Here is a 17,664-nt window from a genome sequence, read left to right as displayed (position 1 = left end):
TTCATACGATGGTATGTAATGGGTTAGGAGTAGGGTATATAGATAGCTTTTAAACACTTTTCGAACTGCATCCCACAGAATTGTCATCATCAATAAAACAGTATTTAAAATAATTCACATTACGCTGATTATTAACAGCATCTTTACTACTCATTTATGGCAACAGTTTATTGAGACGGTTCGCTTGGACTACAAAAACATTCTCATTTTTATCACAAAGTGCATTCAACACACAGCATATTTAGGTAGAAAAATAAACACAAAAACAACTACCAAGCCTTTGGCTTTGATGCCAAGGAAACCGTAGGATTACAAACTCCAAGAAAAGAGCCAGAAACAACCAGATCACAGATATAGCTTGTGATGTATCCGGGGCATTAAAAACAGCATTTTTTCTTCATCTCGTCGACATGCACACATAAGAGTCGGTGGTTTGGTGAACCGTGTGGGTCACTTATAACAGTGGTTTTTACTTCCCGAATCCTTTCTTCGTTTTCTTCTTCTCCAGCACAATTATTTCATCGGCAACGTTATAAATATCTGCCACAGTCTGCAAATAACGAAGAGCAATAAAACAAAAAGGTTACCCTCCCCCATAAAATATCTCATTTGGGTATCAGCTGATTTTGCAATTGTGATTCAATCGCCACACACTTACGTCAGCATCCTTAAGTTTGGTTATTTTGGGATCTTCGTTCCGCACCTGACGAGCCTTCTTTTTCTCCATCAACGTCTTGTCCAGCTCCTCGCGGAGTCGCGCCTCCTCGGCAGCTTCCAGTTCCGCTTCGGTGGCCTCTTGCTGTTCCAACTCGGCAAGTGCTTCCCTTTCGGATGCTCCATCCTCAGGCTCCACTGTATCCTTTTTCGATTCCGCACCACTCTCCGGAGCGGCCTGGTCCGAGTCCTGTTCGGCTTCCGATTCGTCGCCCGAATCTTTACTCGCCCCCTTCGCCACCTTGATCGCGATCGATGTCTCCAGATCTTCGGGCGAGTCGGCATTGTTCATGGAGATGTAACCCTCCTCGGGTGAGGAAGACTCCTGGTACTCGTTCACTTCGCTCTGGCGCTGCATCTGCCGTTGCTTGCGCATGCCCCGTCGCTGTCGCCGTCGATCACCCTTGCCACCTTCCAGCTCCATGCCCATCCCGGTCCGTTCGTCCTTCATGTCGAAGTCACGCTTCTGAATCGTTCGGCCGAGTTCTTCGCGCTGCAGCATCAACATCGAGCGCAGGTTCATATCGCGACACGGACCCTTCTTCGTCTTCATTCGAAGCAGATTCAGCGAACGATCGTTTTCCTCTATCATGTACAGCTTTTCCTCCTCGAGCAGTGCCTCCCGTTTGGTGCGTCGCTCAATTTCCCGCTCCCGACTCTGTTCCTCCATCTGCAGACGCTCCCGTTCCCAGCGATGACCCTGTTTGATCAATCGTTCAGCATTTTTCTCACGGATCGTTTTCAACTGCAAAATGTAAAGGAAAAAGTGACCGAAGGATTTTCTTTTCAACAGTTTTCAACCTTTTCTCAACCTCCGTGAACGCACCTTTTCGCGCTTGTTCAGAATGTTGACGTTCGTTTTCTGATTCACCAGAAACACCGAGCTGGTCATCTCCTCCGGTATGCTATCGCCCGCTCCGGATAGGATCAGGTTACGCTCACGCTCGATTTCCTTCGCCTTTGAAGAATGGCAGCACCGGTAGTCCGATAAGCAGTGAAAAACAAAACCCCGTGAAAGGAAGAGTTAGTGAAAGCAAAACATAATCAACACGTAGCGAAGCGCAATGGACGCTATATGAGATCTTGGATATCGTTCTTTTCTGCTAATATTGCTTCAGCTAGCATCTTAAACACGCTCCTGCCCCGTCGTGCTTGCGTTTTAGATTCCTTATGAGACTCAATAAAATATCTTTGGCTTACCAGCACGATACTGTGCAGAGGAATCAAAGACCGAGGACAGTTTTCGAGACCATACTTGCCGTCTAGGATTAGTTGCTTCTGTCGCTGCCATTCTCGGTGCTGGTACGATATGAGTACGAGTGTTTCAGTTGTTCATTACGGTGCACGGTTTTGTTTTTCCGCGATTTGATTGATGTGCGCGTGGTTATGGTAAGGAACGGATGTCCACGATGTGAGGAAGTTTGTGAGACGGTCCAGCCAGGCAATGGATAGATGCGTTGAAGATGAGTGTATGACCGTGGGTGAGGGTTGATGAATGTATGTTTTGAACACAAGTTTTCATAAGCACAGTGGTGAGAAACAGAAATGATAAAATAAATTATAGCGTTATAAAGGTTTATAAATGAGGGGCGTTTGCAATAGCTTCAAGAACAATGATGGAGTAATGCAATTGATAAAGCTTACTCGGTTGAAAACCAACATTTCAAACCCAAACAAATAGAAAATTGAAGAAAATTACTTGTTTACACATGATTTGTGAGTTTTATTTCACTAAAAGCTTTCAAAGCTTGTACCTAATATTTCTATTGAATACATCGCATACAGTCAGGATGATTTAACCAAGGTGCAATCTAGAGATAGCCAGCCAAATGTAGAAACACAATCGCAATTGAATTTGTACCACAAACAATTTTATGCTCTTCATTACACTTTGCTCAAAAATATTAAAATACCATGCGACAAATGTTGCCCTTTGCAAGTGGCTTTTACAATTTGCTCGATTGCAAACTGTAATGCACTATGCCCTAAAGATGCTTCATTTCATCTCCCGCATAGATGGCCACCATGACACCCATTCAGGAAACCTACTCAGGTTTCACATAATCTTGAAATATCTACGAACCTGTCGCAATGGGAGCATTCGCAATGAAGCGCTTTCGTTTTCTCTACGTTGCCCGATTGCCGATATGCGAAATGCAGTCACGTATGCAGCCGAGTTCATTGCAAGGATCAGGCTGTGTGTTCCCTTTTACCAGGATGTGCACCAGAGACAAGACAGCAAAACAAAAAAAGACAATCCAAAAGTCGTAACAAACTTCACATTCTTCATAAACTTCACGCTCGCGAGTGCGTGCGGATGTGCTTTATCCGACACATTCCGGTCGTAAAATCGGTAGCATAAAATGCGCGAACGCAGATTACGATTATGATAATCACATTAAATGCCACATTATCCATATTTCCTAGAGACACTGCTATAACAGTTCGTCGTTTTCTTACGGAGTGCTTAAGCTGGTAGCCACACCGTCAACGCGGTCAGAGAAAACACGTACAGGAAAGACGGTAAAGAAAATCAAACCATTGCTACCCACTCCGTAAGTTCCAGTAAAGTTCGAAATAAAAAACAGATCTGTGAACATGGCCTCTTAAAAGCGCACACCCGAAAGACTACACGCAAAGGAAAAAGCTGGGATATCGGTTTAGTACAACAAGTCTAGACGTGAATGTTAATGCTCTTCTTAACCTGTGACTTTGCTTACCATTGACCAAAAACAATTTCACAAGTACTATTTTTACCACACTTATTTATAGAATGCTTTAAGCACTCAAATAAGAGCTACCATCTCCAAAACTAATGTCAAAACTGAGGTCAAATATACTATGATTAGTCCGGATGACTTCAGACCCCCACCTTTATCATGGAAAACTGTGTCAAACCTGTCAACCGGCTCAGTTTTGAATGTCAACCAATGGGGAAATGGAGCCGTCTCCGCTCATGGTGAAACTTACACTCCCCATTCGAGCAAACATCAGGAAAAGGTGCATCATCTTGAACGTCAGGTGAACTCTGCCCCTGGACCCATTTCTGGTGCTTCATTCGATGCTTTAATCTGCACCGGAAAGTGACAAGTAGGGACACTTACCGATCCAATCGGATGGCAAACGCTGTTATCAGTAGTATATTAGTGCCAAAAGCTTATCACCATTACCACTATCGATCTCCCTGGACGCGCCCTGTACCGATAAGCCCGCTTTCCTAGGCGATGCATCAACGCCCCGGGCACAATTTAACATTCATTGGATGGCAACATTCGAAGTAAAACACCAAACAAACAAACGGAAACGAACTCCAAAGAGACACCTAAACATGCTATCACGTTGGAGGACAGTGTGCCTAACAACCCTACCGCGATGGCTACCTTGTGTCGAAGGGAGATGGTGCTCTTCTGCCATGATATACTTGTGTGCGAACGTGTGTGTGTGTTTGATTTTGGTGTATACCGTGTGTTTTAGTGTTATGTGCGAGGTATCACTCAAAACGGTTATCGATTTCACAAGAAGCACACCTATTCCCACACTGCGCACATTCTGCTGGCGGCACACTTGGACAACTCAACTGAAGTTCGTACTGAGCACAGTGGCTGATATGCCGGGTCTGTTTTCATAGTGCGGTTTCGGAGATAATCAGCTCGCAGTCGTGCAAAGATAACAATTTTCGACAATTTTCCTTTTTGTAGTTGTTTAGGAACAGATTCCACGTATGTAAACACTCTGAACTGAACAGAGAAAGTTGAAAGACACGACGTAGAAAATATTCACGATGATTTTTAAACATTAGGAATGTAAAGGTACTACTTGTACAACTTTTAAAGCACATTACGGATATCTTGAAGTTGTCCCACGTCAACCTCGCCATCTGATTAAAGGATATTGATCATCCAACAGTCAAACAAACCTCTGCAATCAAGGTTACATGTTAATTGCAAACGCGTAAAATACTACATGGTAAGCGCTAGGAGACAAGCAATGCTAGCAAATTAAATGACTACGAAATGAGATCTGATAATGGTAGAGGTACCCTCACGTACTCTAGACTTTGTGAACTACGTGTTTTCTCTGGTGAATTTGAAGATTTGTGATGTTAGGCACATCACAAAGTTTTTGCCTACCTGTGGGATGGGTCAATTAACGATGGAGTGTGTGAACCTAACGAGAATCATTAAAACAATCCTTTGGAAACCACAGTAACGTGACAGCACCCCCCATTTCCCAATACCACAGAGTTCCAATTCCCAAAAAGGCATCCATCATTATCCAAAATGGTCCGAACGGTTTGTTCGAAGCTCTGCTGCACTTACCTCTCGCTCGCTGATCCGCTTCTCCAGCGTGACATTGTAGTCTTCCTGGATGCGACGCTGCAGCTCCTGCATATATTTGCGATCCGTCAGCCGGACCACATTGGTTCCCATCAACTTCTCCAGTTGCGCGGTTACTCGGGGCAGGTTCACACTGAAACGAACGGCCAAACAGTAGTTTGCATGGTGGTGAAAATGTGGGTACCAACAGCGCATTTAGCACTAGCGTAAATGGACACATTAATCACGCAGAGCGAAGAATTCGCACCGATCTCTTACACCTTCCAGTACCACCCAAACACCTTCACATACTAACCGGAAATAATGGACAATCTCTAACGCAATGCTCAGATAATGACACTCCTGGCTAAGACCGGGCTAGCGACAACGAAACACTCAATCCGGAAGCTTGGCCGTCCGTTGGTGTACGATGGCGCACTCTGACTAATGCTTCGGTTCCAAACATTGCACGGCGTCAAGCGAGCAACGAAATGCAAAGTGAAGTACGCTAGTGCTACTGTAGACCTAGGTAAGGGTGGAGTACTATTTTCTACCCCTTTTCAACCATCGAGAGCTCTCGATTGCAAGCAAGAAAATCGAAACCTGCTGCTGTTGTTTCAAGGAAAAAGAACAATACAATCCGTGACAGCCGATCGTGATATTGACGTCTCTTTGGCACAATAGGGGGGCCCAGCTTCGATTTATGTTTCGCTTTCTCGCTTACAAGCGAAAAGAGAAAATCAAAACAACAGCAACGTATCCCTCCTCAGAAAAAAAGAACATACCTAACCTGTATGCCGATTCTAGCTAAAGGCGCACGTGGAAAATTTGGCAAAACATACCCTCGAATCTTCCCCAAGTCCACGTGGTACGTTGGTGAGCAAATTCCATGATGACAGCATGCTCGGCATCGGCAGAGGGAAACACGAAATCGATTGCCACTGAGCAAAGAGAGAGCTTTACCGATTCAAGGCAAAGGACGTGAGGCCGACCAACCCTAACCGGGTAACGCTAGCGTTCCAGCCAACAGCAGGCAACGCAATAATAATCGTGAACATATTTTTACGAGACGCCATAAAAATGGTGGATTTGCTGAAGCATGAAGGGACCGGATGAGCCCCACATTTGGGTAGCCGGCACTGTGGAGTGTATCTTTTGCAAATTGTTGCAAACGAAACGATAGTTGCGATATTTTTCACAACCAAACAGAACACCCGGTGAAACCAAAGGCTCTGTGGGGAAAATGTTTTACAGTTTTATGTCGATTTGGAACATTATTATTGCTATTAGGTTAAAAGTTTTTTAAACATTAATTTCTCTTTTACTACATTGAAACATATTCAAAGTTTCCAGTAAAACCGTATAATGAAAACAAATTAGTCAAATTAGACATAAGAACAGTTTAATATAGATGATGCGAAGCGTATTCCACCTGGCTGAATGCAAATCATCTCAAATGACAATTTAGAATCCAAGACAAGACACACATCACAAGCTTTTATTCTGAAACATCCAAGAAGGCAACTAAAATTTACAGATAGCATACTTTTACGCGAAGAAACTGCTTAAAACAGCTCCGCAATTTAAACTCGACGTTAACTTTGCGCCTAAACGTAGGCAATGCAAATAAGCGCTTACTTTTAAAATGCATTCTTCTAAAACGAATTCTCAGCTACATACCTCGAAACTAGTGAAAAAAGTTCTGGTTCATGTTGCCTTATTCAACTCATTTCACTTCCATTGCCCGCCCCAACAACACCGAGCAGGGTGTGAGAAAAACAATTGAACGTTAATAGCACTCGGACAAAACCTCGCGTGAAAGTGAAGTGACCTCCGCGATAGCAACGCACTGTACACAACTAGCACCAACAGCGACGGCCCGGTCACGACTGGAAACAAATTAAAATTAAACCTAACCGAAGGAAGGCTTTTTCTGCCGCCTAGCAACGACATGTCCACCGATAAATGGAAACCATATTTATGAAGGAACGTACGCTTATTCCGTTCAATTAATGTAGCGCTCGTCCAATGGATGTAGTCCTTTGCGATGCTACCGAATGCGAAGGTCATGGGAACGGTTTGCTGCTCAAGGCTTGGTGAGGCAGGAATTACCCAGGGTAGTCGACAGTTTGCCAGACAACAGACGTGCCTAAAAGCTCCCTTTCCGAATGTAAAACGATTTCGCCAGTAAGCTAACAGCCTTCGTCTGCTTCGGTTACCAGCTGGGAGCGAAAGGGTGCGGAATTTCGATTTTCCCTCCAGCACAGCAAACGTGTGCAGCGAGGACCCCCACTGGAACCATCATATATAAATAGAGCTGGACAAAAATCGAATATCGAAGCATCGAATGTACATAAAATTGATAAACACAGTTACCGATGTCGTCCGGAGACGGAACAGTGGAGAACGGTTCGATCAGAACCATCGGGACCACACTCTCTCCCGGCACTAAGGCCAGCTAAATCGCTTTTCCAACGAACCCCAAAGGAGAATGGAGAAACGATACGGTAGGCTTACAAGAGGATGCATAAAATATTATTCAAACAACCGATGGCAACCCAACTATCCATTGCATTCGCTTGATCGCCGCTTGTCCTCAACGGCACACAGATTGAGACATTGCACAGCATTCAGATGACTTCTGGTCATGGAAGTCGATATTGATCGATGACGTTACCATTTTTAGCTGAGAAAGGAATTTAAAGCAAACTGTCTACCCTAAAAGCCGCCAAGCAAAAAGATAACCATTCACACTCGGCCGAATGCTTTGCATTCCTCATGGCTGCCCGCAACGTTACGATCACGAAGGCTCGAAATTAGCGTTCTTCCATTGTGCAAAACTATCTAAACCAAAAACAAAACAAAAAATTCCTTTGCATTGTCGCGTTATTTTGTAGCCATTTTCCAGCACGAACATTAACATTACACGAACGTTCCACACATTCGTATCGTTCTTTTTGCTGCACACTTTCACGATATACACGCTGTGGCTGCGGTGCATGCGATATGTGAAATAAGGGCAGCTGTTGCAGGAGGATATTTTCGGTTGCTCGGTCTTGCGAAGGCCTGGGGCAATCAGATGGATGCGCGCTATTCATAGTTGAGCGTGCCACCAGCTGTCACCATTACAGACTGTGATTTTGACATGCGATGTGCGAAATGATACCACATGCAAAGTAATTATAATCTTACCCTCACAGCTCATATACTCTTCTACCATCGCTCAGTTCTGTAGATATTCTATGCATGAAATTGAATTAAATAATTTAAAATATTGAATCTATGATCGAAGTTTATAATTTGACCCATCTATAAACAATCTAACAACTAGGATTGATTATCCGGCTAAGTGGTAATTTAACTCATACAACCTGGCCATTCTAACAAAGATATATTTATATATATATATATAAATAAAATTATAAATATAATATATATTTATTTTTATTTAATTTATAGTATGACGGCAGTGCCGTATTTTCAAATATAATATATATACATATAAAACTGGGTCTAAACAATCTGACTGCATTTCCCATACAGGATCTCCTTTGCAATGGTTCAGATTGCTTTTATTTTAAACACGTTATAAAATATACGTTATACATATGTATTGAAAGAAAAATCCCATTTATTTTAAATTGCAAAAATTAACATTTACTTGCAATACATTACAGTGAAAAGCCTGTAACTTTTTTAAGGATATTTCGAATAAAACTGACACCAAATTAGATTAAAAAGTAAGTTTGCAATTAAGAGTTTCCATATTAAGCAAAAAAAACAGAATATATCAATAGGCAATTTATTATGCTAATAATCAATGTAACCTGTCAGATACAAATCTTATCTTGTTGATGGATGTTTTTCATCGATGTCCCTTGGGAGGCCGCATCATTTACACCTGACACTATAGGTCTCGTCCCATTAGCAAACGAACAAAACGGTAGTTTAGATGTTGGGAAGCAGTCAATCGCATTCCTTTCGCCCAAATTGTGCTATTTCCGTTTGCGTAGGTTTAAACACGACGTACGACACGTTTAACCGAAGTTAACCTATCCGAAGCATTACTCCCACTGATCGGGAGAAAGGAAGAAAACATGATATTTTAACTCCCTCCGCGTGCTTTTGCTGGGCTCAGGAAAAAAGGCAATTTATTTTCATCAACAGCTGGCACAGGTAGGTGTGGAAAAAGTAGTATCGACCACCAGCGTCACCGCTTGCACATGCGGCTGAGGTTTATGATTTTACTTCCGGCTTTACTGATTTTAATTAAAAACTGCAACCGTCTCGTGTGTGGAACTGCGAATGATATCATTATCACGCGATGTGGGTCATACGGATAATTAACATTCCTTAACAACTAAGTCTCATAGAAGAGATATAGAGAAAGTGCAAACAATACCATAAAAAGTGAACTTTTATGATAATTCCATTTTGTGATACATTATCATAGTTTTGCATTCTGCTTTTAATCATCGTAATAGCAATCAACGCTTTTTTCTGTCCACCTCTGGTTGAATTGATTTTGTATTCGTAGTGCATCCCGGCATCCAACGCATATAAAAAGGAAGGTTTGCGTAACAGGAATGTATAAGCTTTCATTAATTTCACAGCCTCAGGTAAATCTTCTTTTTTATTATCCTTTGAAACTAGTTTTCCCATCGCTTTCAACGTCCGGAAGCTCACTAAGCTAATTAATTAATTTCTATTCCACTACTTTGTAGCTGCCCCGTGCACCTTATGACAGCAATAAAATAAGCAAGAGTAAAAAATAAATGTTGTCCAACATTTAGCTGGCAAGCGCAATACGGTTAAAAATATGCTCTCCGTAACTTCTAGATCCATTAGTCATTTGCTGGACGAAGTTTATTGAAGTTTTACGTTGGAAAGTCCATAAAGTCTATCAACTACCTCTCTAAATATCATGCACAAAATGGTGCGCAGAATTTGGTTTCAAAAGTTACAAATTTGCATTTCAATTTATTAATTAACACTGCACTTAAGCCTGTGTCTCAAACACTTACTCCTGACGTCTCGTTGGTTTGACCGCGAAATTACACTCGCAGAATGTGAAGTCCTCCTCGAGCATCATCTTCTCCAGCTGGTTTTTCGCAACATTCGCTTTCTTCATTTTGAAGCTCGCTACCTTCTTGCAGTCACTTGAACACTGTCACTAAATTAGATCCACCTCTAGTTGAGTAGCACAAAACGGAGATCACGAAGAAGTTGAATTTCAAAACGTCCTTATCTGCCCTGCCATTAGTCCCAAACTCCACGTATACTTGTATGCTCTACTACACATCGTACAAGATCATCGTATAAATCTTGCTTCAAATAAACACATTAACTCGGTATATAACAACCACTTCCACTTATCAATTAGTGCTTCAGGTGGTTGTCATGATATCCTGTCTCTCTTCTTCTATCAGCTGTTTTGCTGACATCCTACCGCCAACTTCACTCGCGTGGCCACGTCCATAAGCCTTCAATGTAAAATTCTTTCTAAAGGCAACAAAGCAACGCACACTACGTCCAACCGTTCAGGACTCTGGTGCCAAACTGTCAAAAACCGAATCTTTACCACCATCCAAGCGCCATTGACGCCTCTTTTTTGTTCTCACCTCGTTTGGGATCATAAACACACACACAAGCGCGCAAAGGACATCCTCAAGCCCTAGACCTCTGTCGAAGGTTCTCCCACCAGAATGGATGCCGTGCTGATGGGTAGTTGACGTGAGGAAAACTAATTCAACACCGCAACAAGGCAACAAAAAGGCCAAAACGAGTGGAGACGAAATAAATAAAATATCCTATTCGAGCGGCGGGAAGGAACTAACGGCAAGGAAGCAAGAGCCATGAAAGGGAAAGGGCTGAAAACAAAACAAACAAATAGACGAACAACCCCAGGCTAAAGAAACGTAAACCGAAAACGCGAATCATAAAACGAGGCTCATCGGTTAGGGATTGGGTTTGGATAGAGCTACACGAGAAAAGGAAAAGAATGTATCACAATGAGCGGATGGCTCCGAGGAGGGAGAGAAGCAGAATAGGGGGTGAAAAACTCGACCAGAATCAATTTGGCACTCGTTTTGCCAGCCCGTTCCAAACACGTTTCGTGAGGAACTCGACCCTTAATGGGTCACACGAACCGTTTGCCTGTTAGAATCCAATCTGATAATCTAAACGCTCCGAGTGTAAAACGACTGCCGGTGGTGGAGTTCCTGTTCTTGTGCCGCTCTCCCTTCAAAACGAACGACGGGTGAAGATAACAAAGTATCTAGCACCCTTGTTTCAAGGGCGGATCAGGACTGGAGCTCTGTTGCGAAGGTGAATACTGTCCGCCGCTACGAAGCAGGTGCGCTAAATGTGAATGGTTGGAGAAATAAACAAGACATAAATTCACTTTTCGCCTAGTCGAACGGTGAGCTCAACCTTCCTTCCTTCAGGAGTTCTTGGGTGGCACGCGGTTCGTGGTAGTTATATCAGATGGTGATGGCTAGCGCATCTGTAACCGTATTGTGCCTGAAGAGGTGCCGAACATCGGCCCGATGAGGTGCCGCTCCTGATTTATGACAGTTTGACACAATAAAATAGAGGAACCTCGAACTGGTAACGACGTAATCAAGGTCAAGAGTGGGGGCATTCTGTGTTTTAGTTTGTTCCTCAGATACTGAGGAGAGTATTATATTTATTGAATAACCTACGAAGAGTGTTTTTTGCATTATGTTCTTGTTCTTGAATTCTCGCGCACCTTAAAAGAGTATCTTGCTTCAAGGGTTGAAATTTCAGTGTCAATATCAACTAACTAACTTTGGGCGCTGTTTAATCGTTCAATGAATTGCGCTTGCCTAAATCTTACAATTGGCTTGCCAAGTGGGTGCCATATTAATGAATGACAGCTCCAGAAATGCATAATCTCCTGCAAGTGTGTAATCAATTGGTGTAACCCGTTTGTAAGCTATCGTCCGTAATATCTTTTAAATAAATCATCACTATCTGTCCCGCCCTACATTTCCCAACGTCAACCACACCAGCACGTGTTCGCTGGAAGGTAAATCCGTTGGCTATAGGCTTTTAGCTTTAGTACACAGTGCAACCTACTTCCTACAGACCATTTCTCCCACGTTTCAATCGCCAACACCAAAACGCGATACGCTCACAAAGCGGAAATCCCACCGTATCCCAACGAACATTGCAACATTGTGCCCGCGCTGTGTGTACCGTGGCTACCACTCAGGGGAGCATACATTTTCGATCGAATCAAATCAATCACGAACGGCAAACTACAAGCTTTTATGGCCGTAAGCTCAAACCTACCGACCGGAACTTACTGATGTAATCAGTACCAGAAACCGTGGTTCGATAGCTTACTGCACCCAAGACGGGCAAACCAATGTCAAGGACGTTACGGATGGCTTTAAGACGGTCGTGTCAGCGGAGCTCCTTGTGATAACAGACTGAGCTCAAAACTTTGTCCTGACCACGCGTTGAAGCCCACAAACAACAAGCACAGTGCAACATCATCTATCCCGGGTCCAATAAATCCAATTTCCGTCATCAGCATGTCAAAACTCCTCCTTACTCCTGTCACCACACCATCCGAAGGTGGTTGCTTGATGTGTTCTTGACAGGTACACGGCTAATTTGGGTGATTTTTCTTGTGTTTTTTAAGGAAGTGTGCCATAACTAACGAGGTATACTAGGTGATTGTGTGAAAGAAGTAAGAAAGTTTATTTTATGGTGCCTACACACGGAATGCGCATACAATTCTGTAAAGTTTGAGGAAACAACTGTTTCGTGTTGTAAATCTCAAAGAAGAAAAATGATCCCATTTACAACGACTTATCCCGCATTCAGGGTACAATGAGGTGTTAAAGAGGTTACGGTATCTAACGTGTATAATGTAGTTTATTCGATTAAAGCTTTCTGAGATATGATTAAAATTTTCATGTATAACGCTCACGTTACATAAGTCATAAATGAGGCCATTATTCGCGTTAAACAAATAAGCTTTACAATGGATTAAAAGCGCCTAAAGGTATGCAAATGCTAAAGAACGGTTCGGTGGTTATCTAAACTCTGAAACTGAGAAAGTTTAGACATTCTTTGGTGTGATGTGGCAGTAAGTGATTGCGGAAGATTGAATCATGTCCATCACGTAAATTATGAAAGAATGTGATTGCAACCATTACAGCTAGCATACAGCATATTAGCACTAGATAATTATAAAAATAACTACTTTTATTAACACAAGTATAAACTGATCACACGAAATTAATTTGATGTTTTCAACTCAATACAATACAATACATCTTTCAACTCAATACATTTAAATGCAGCACGTTTTATGCAAACAAAAAATAGAATTGCTGTCCTAATAGGAGTGAAAATACACTCACCGTGAGCGTAACGTCAAGTCGAGCTAGGTGCTCGAAAAGATTTTACCATCTGCTCGAAAGCCTACATTTTATAGCAACTGTTTCGATATTATAGCACAGCATAGATTTCGCCAGCAAAAACGGCCGCTCAATATATTACACTACGTTTTAATGGTTTTTTGTAAACTTTAATTCCATCTCACAATCTTCTATCTTTTGCATCTATTTTACAATTGTAATAAAAAATGCCTCATCCTCATACAAAAACGCTAACTCAAGAATTTACGTTTACTAAAGTGACAGTTCAACAATCTTTAAATAATGGCTAAATAAATGCCTAATGCAATTTATGTAAAAAAAAAATACAATGAATGTCTGCCTAATGTCGAATCATATTCACCTGTATTCGATCTTTGGCCCCAAGTACTCGACCGGTAGCACTTCCACGTCGTACAGTTGGCGAAGCTTTGATTTACGGAAGCGAACTTTTTTGCGACTTCCTCCATTGCGTCCGACCGTCGCGTTATCGGCATTGCCACCCCCGTTGGCGGTTGCATCCCCGTTAAAACCACCGTCCTGGTCGGAATGAATCAGCTGATTGCCGCTCGGGAAAATCGATGGCAAACTGGAAGTTCTGCCAGGGAGGCCGCTGAACCCGTCACTACCATAGTTTGCGGCATCGTCTCTATCGTAAAAAATTGAGTATGAGTTTTATTCTCCAAAAATGTAGTTTGTAAATGTAAAAATGGGTTTGTAAACATTTTCTGTATAGTATCCTAGCTAAGGTGGGCTACATTTTTGATACATTTATTATTGTTCGTTCGTTCGTTAAGCGTCCATTAAATTAAGCGAATTTACAAGATAATAAAATACAGGAAACAATCAGTGATGATTAAGCTTGCACCTGCTTTTCGTTTTCGCAAGTCTGCAGTAATCCTCCAACCGACGACGATTCTTAAGAGCTTTAGTCGAGCAAACGGTTGTAATCACCAAACAGGTTGGCTTATGCTTAAGACGGTGGCGGTAGGTAACGCATCAACTTGTTGCTATTTGGAGTCACTTCACCCGCTATGGGTTCGCTCGCCCATACCAAAGGATTGGGGAAAGGTTTGTCTGCTTCTGCCAACCGAAGCAAACACAGCAGACGACGCATACATCTCACTTTATTGCGATTATCATACCCATAACATATCCGCACACTTAACGGCCCCAATATCTTCCAATGTCACGAAATATCGACAAAATATATATAGCGGCGGTGTGTTTCCCATGCCGGATTATGCCGGTTTCGACACGAATTTGTGGTACCTGCCACAGTGCAAGAATGTGATAAAAGGACCTGGTGGTGGGCACTTGGTTGGCAACAATCACCCAGCAAAGCGTAATAATGCTCTCCCGCTTCTTTGGCCTGCAAATCTGAAGGAAAGTCAATCAAAAGCGTGCACCAAGGCGACAACCACGGAACAGCAGTTGGTTTCTGAAGGACACTGGAAATCGTTCGAACGACAGCGCACCCATCTCGATGGTACGCATAGCATTGCCATATGTGCTTCACTCGGAGGTCATAGCTCGGATCGGGACAGAATTTTTTGCATTTGCATATTTTGCGCATTGTGGTGTTGGCGAACATCCGTACCAAGGCGCTAAACAGAGAAACATCCGATCAGGTCCCGTACTGCTGACACATCCTAGACATCTAGGATGTACCCGCGGGATATACGATCCTTGGAAGGGTTTAGTATGGTGTCTCTTTTATTTATTCGTGCTCGGTTGCGTGCCGATGGACAGTTGATTATGCAGCTTTCTATCAAATGTGCTTTAGTAAACTCCCTTCAGTTCGGGTAAGATTAGAACCGCAACAACTACTTCAGATGATTGATTCCTGTGTGAAAGCTAAATTGAACGTTCCAGGTCCTTTTCTATACTATGTTTGCAATGATGCACGCAATTACCCACGCAGCAGTAGTCCTTACAGCACTCAAGAGCCTTCGGATGCATCGCAATGACACACATATGTTCACATTTGGCATCACCTGTCTTACAGAAAACACACCAACAACCTTCGTGCAACAACGGCACAATATTGAACCGTTGCATCGTACTACGCTCGTTGCACTTCCACGGCAAATAGGTATGGCATGTTTTAGGTCAATGCTCCTGTTTGAGTGTGAGTCGTAAGTCCTTAATAATATGAAACAGGCTATCAATATCAAGGGCGGTAAAGTTTATGCGGAACATAATTCCCATTTCGATACTGGGAAACATACATACATGTTAAACTATTTGTTGATAAATTTAACACACATTTCTAAAATTCATCTCCCGAGTTTAATAACTGTAAACAAAGTTGTTGTACGTCATTTGCATGTTCACATCTTATTTGTCATCTTATAAGTCATATTCGTCATATAAGTCATGTTTCTTCAGTTGTTTGCTACTGGATAGTCTTAAAAGTGAACGCTCCAGTGTGTACGAAATTTACACTACAAATCACAAATTTGTTTTCTGGTTTAAGAACCATTTACATACTTTTAGGCGTATTTAAAATTGTAACACATTGTGCTAATAATATTAATCTAACACAAGTACACGTTATAGTACACCCACAATATAAAAAAAGATTCACGACGAAAAGGTTTGGACAATGTATTAGACGAATTCATAAAAGTTCTTGGGTGGACTTGAATTTAAAAACTTTATGTAGGTATTTTTTGATTTTTCTCTGCAGCTACAAGCTTCTCAAACTTGATCATGCCTTGATTGACACAAACAAATGTTTATACATATCTTTCATTTGTTATACAAATGTCCGTTATAGTTCACTGTCTTGACTGACAAACAAAACCTTCGTACTATCAAGTCACCTGCCACACATCAAACATTGCAATGGATGTTAAATCCTATGAAAAGTATTTTCCGAAAGGTAGAGCCAAAAATTTCTCGTAATATTCGTTCACTTTTTTAACTTACCCCGTACCGGTCGCTTTTCGCACCCCTGCATAAGCCGAAAGCCATCCGGCAACCTTTAGCGAATCCTGCCCGCTTTGCTTCTGTGCTTCGCGCCCCAACAGCTGATCGATCGTACCCCAAAAACTGTTTGCATTCATCATCCAGCAGCTTTCTCTCTATTTCACCACATTCAAACTCATCTTACACCGGCTGGGCAGGCCGTTTGGTTCACTGTCACCCATCAATCAACACGCAGGACACGAACGAATCCTGCTCTACTTCCCGCCATTAGTGGGTTTTAGTACTTGCTCTCATTTCCGTGCCACAGCGAACGTTGACACGTCAAACCCAACCCGTCTGACCGACCATTCGACGGTATCAATAAATCATCGATAATTAATTTTTCAATCCGATGGACACGATGGGTGGACGTGATGGTTCTTTGTTTGCGTCGTGGTGATTGGTTTTATGGAAAAGCTTCCATCATTGCGTACTGGGCGAGAGCTTGAACAAGAATAGCAATAAATTGGAGAGGCGTTGTTGGTGAACACCGAGTCAGTCAACATTGTTACTGTTTGCACTGGGAAGGGTTATTCACATGGTGAACGTGACTGTAACGTTTAGAACGTTTGTAATTCATTTAACTGTAAGAAAAATCACATAAGTCGAGTACAATGTTTCTTCCAGCTGGTGAACACCTAAGCAGCATATTTTCAAACATCATAACTATGCAATAACTAAATCTTTCACGCCTCCCGTTTCATTCGCATAGAGGCACTTAAGATCAATGGGAATTTCCACATAATTTTGCACACATTCTACACCCGAGTTCTAGATACGTGCAGCGAAAGCGATTTTCGCACGCGAAACCGTCACACTTCACCGATTCACGTTGCCATCCAAACTGAGGCTCGATCGAACCGAAACCATCGCCCCCGGTAGCGTCGGTGAAGAAAAACTACAACTGATTCCGGCTGTCGTTTTCCCACCCAAAGCGTCGCCCCTTGCTTTCCTTTGCAATCTGTGCCCCACGACAGCCAAAACCGAAGCACTACGCGACCTACCTGGCAAAAACCCGGCTTCGGGTGAATTTTCCGAAACAACGGCAATAGGAAAAACCCCCAACGAAACACATCGGTTCTCTTAGCCTGGTCTTTGCTTGGACCCACCATAACGATTTCCAATGCCAGAAAAAACGCAACCACACACACTTCGCACCGGATACCGGAGGATGTACCGACAATATAACAGCTCTAAACCCTCCATCCATGTGCGGCGTGGAAGACGGTGCTTGATTTTGCATCAGC

General features: G+C 42.6%; 1 protein-coding gene across 1 annotated transcript; it reads right to left on the bottom strand.

The window, feature by feature from the left end:
- Positions 1-164: 164 nt before the first annotated feature.
- Positions 165-16,515, bottom strand: LOC128303876 (uncharacterized). The gene is made up of 7 exons (XM_053040956.1): positions 16,379-16,515; positions 13,809-14,093; positions 5,034-5,184; positions 1,915-2,013; positions 1,541-1,672; positions 659-1,459; positions 165-550 (listed from the first exon to the last, which is right to left on the bottom strand). Exons 1-7 carry the CDS (start codon positions 16,513-16,515, stop codon positions 470-472), a joined length of 1,686 nt encoding a protein of 561 aa, XP_052896916.1. The 3' UTR covers positions 165-469.
- Positions 16,516-17,664: the final 1,149 nt, after the last annotated feature.

Source organism: Anopheles moucheti, chromosome 3 (genome assembly GCF_943734755.1).
Source record: "Anopheles moucheti chromosome 3, idAnoMoucSN_F20_07, whole genome shotgun sequence".
NCBI classification, from domain to species: Eukaryota; Metazoa; Arthropoda; class Insecta; order Diptera; family Culicidae; genus Anopheles; species Anopheles moucheti.
The sequence above is the reverse complement of the archived record's forward strand: the minus strand, read 5'-3'. Positions and strand labels throughout refer to the sequence as shown.

Bases quoted from the DNA above. Each gene is read 5' to 3' on its own strand.
- LOC128303876 (XM_053040956.1), bottom strand. From the start codon at position 16,515: ATGAATGCAAACAGTTTTTGGGGTACGATCGATCAGCTGTTGGGGCGC. The intron at 14,094-16,378 runs GTAAGTTAAAAA...TTTTTACGATAG, and splicing joins CGAAAAGCGACCGGTACGGG to AGACGATGCCGCAAACTATG. The intron at 551-658 runs GTAAGTGTGTGG...CGTTATTTGCAG, and splicing joins CCAAACTTAAGGATGCTGAC to ACTGTGGCAGATATTTATAA.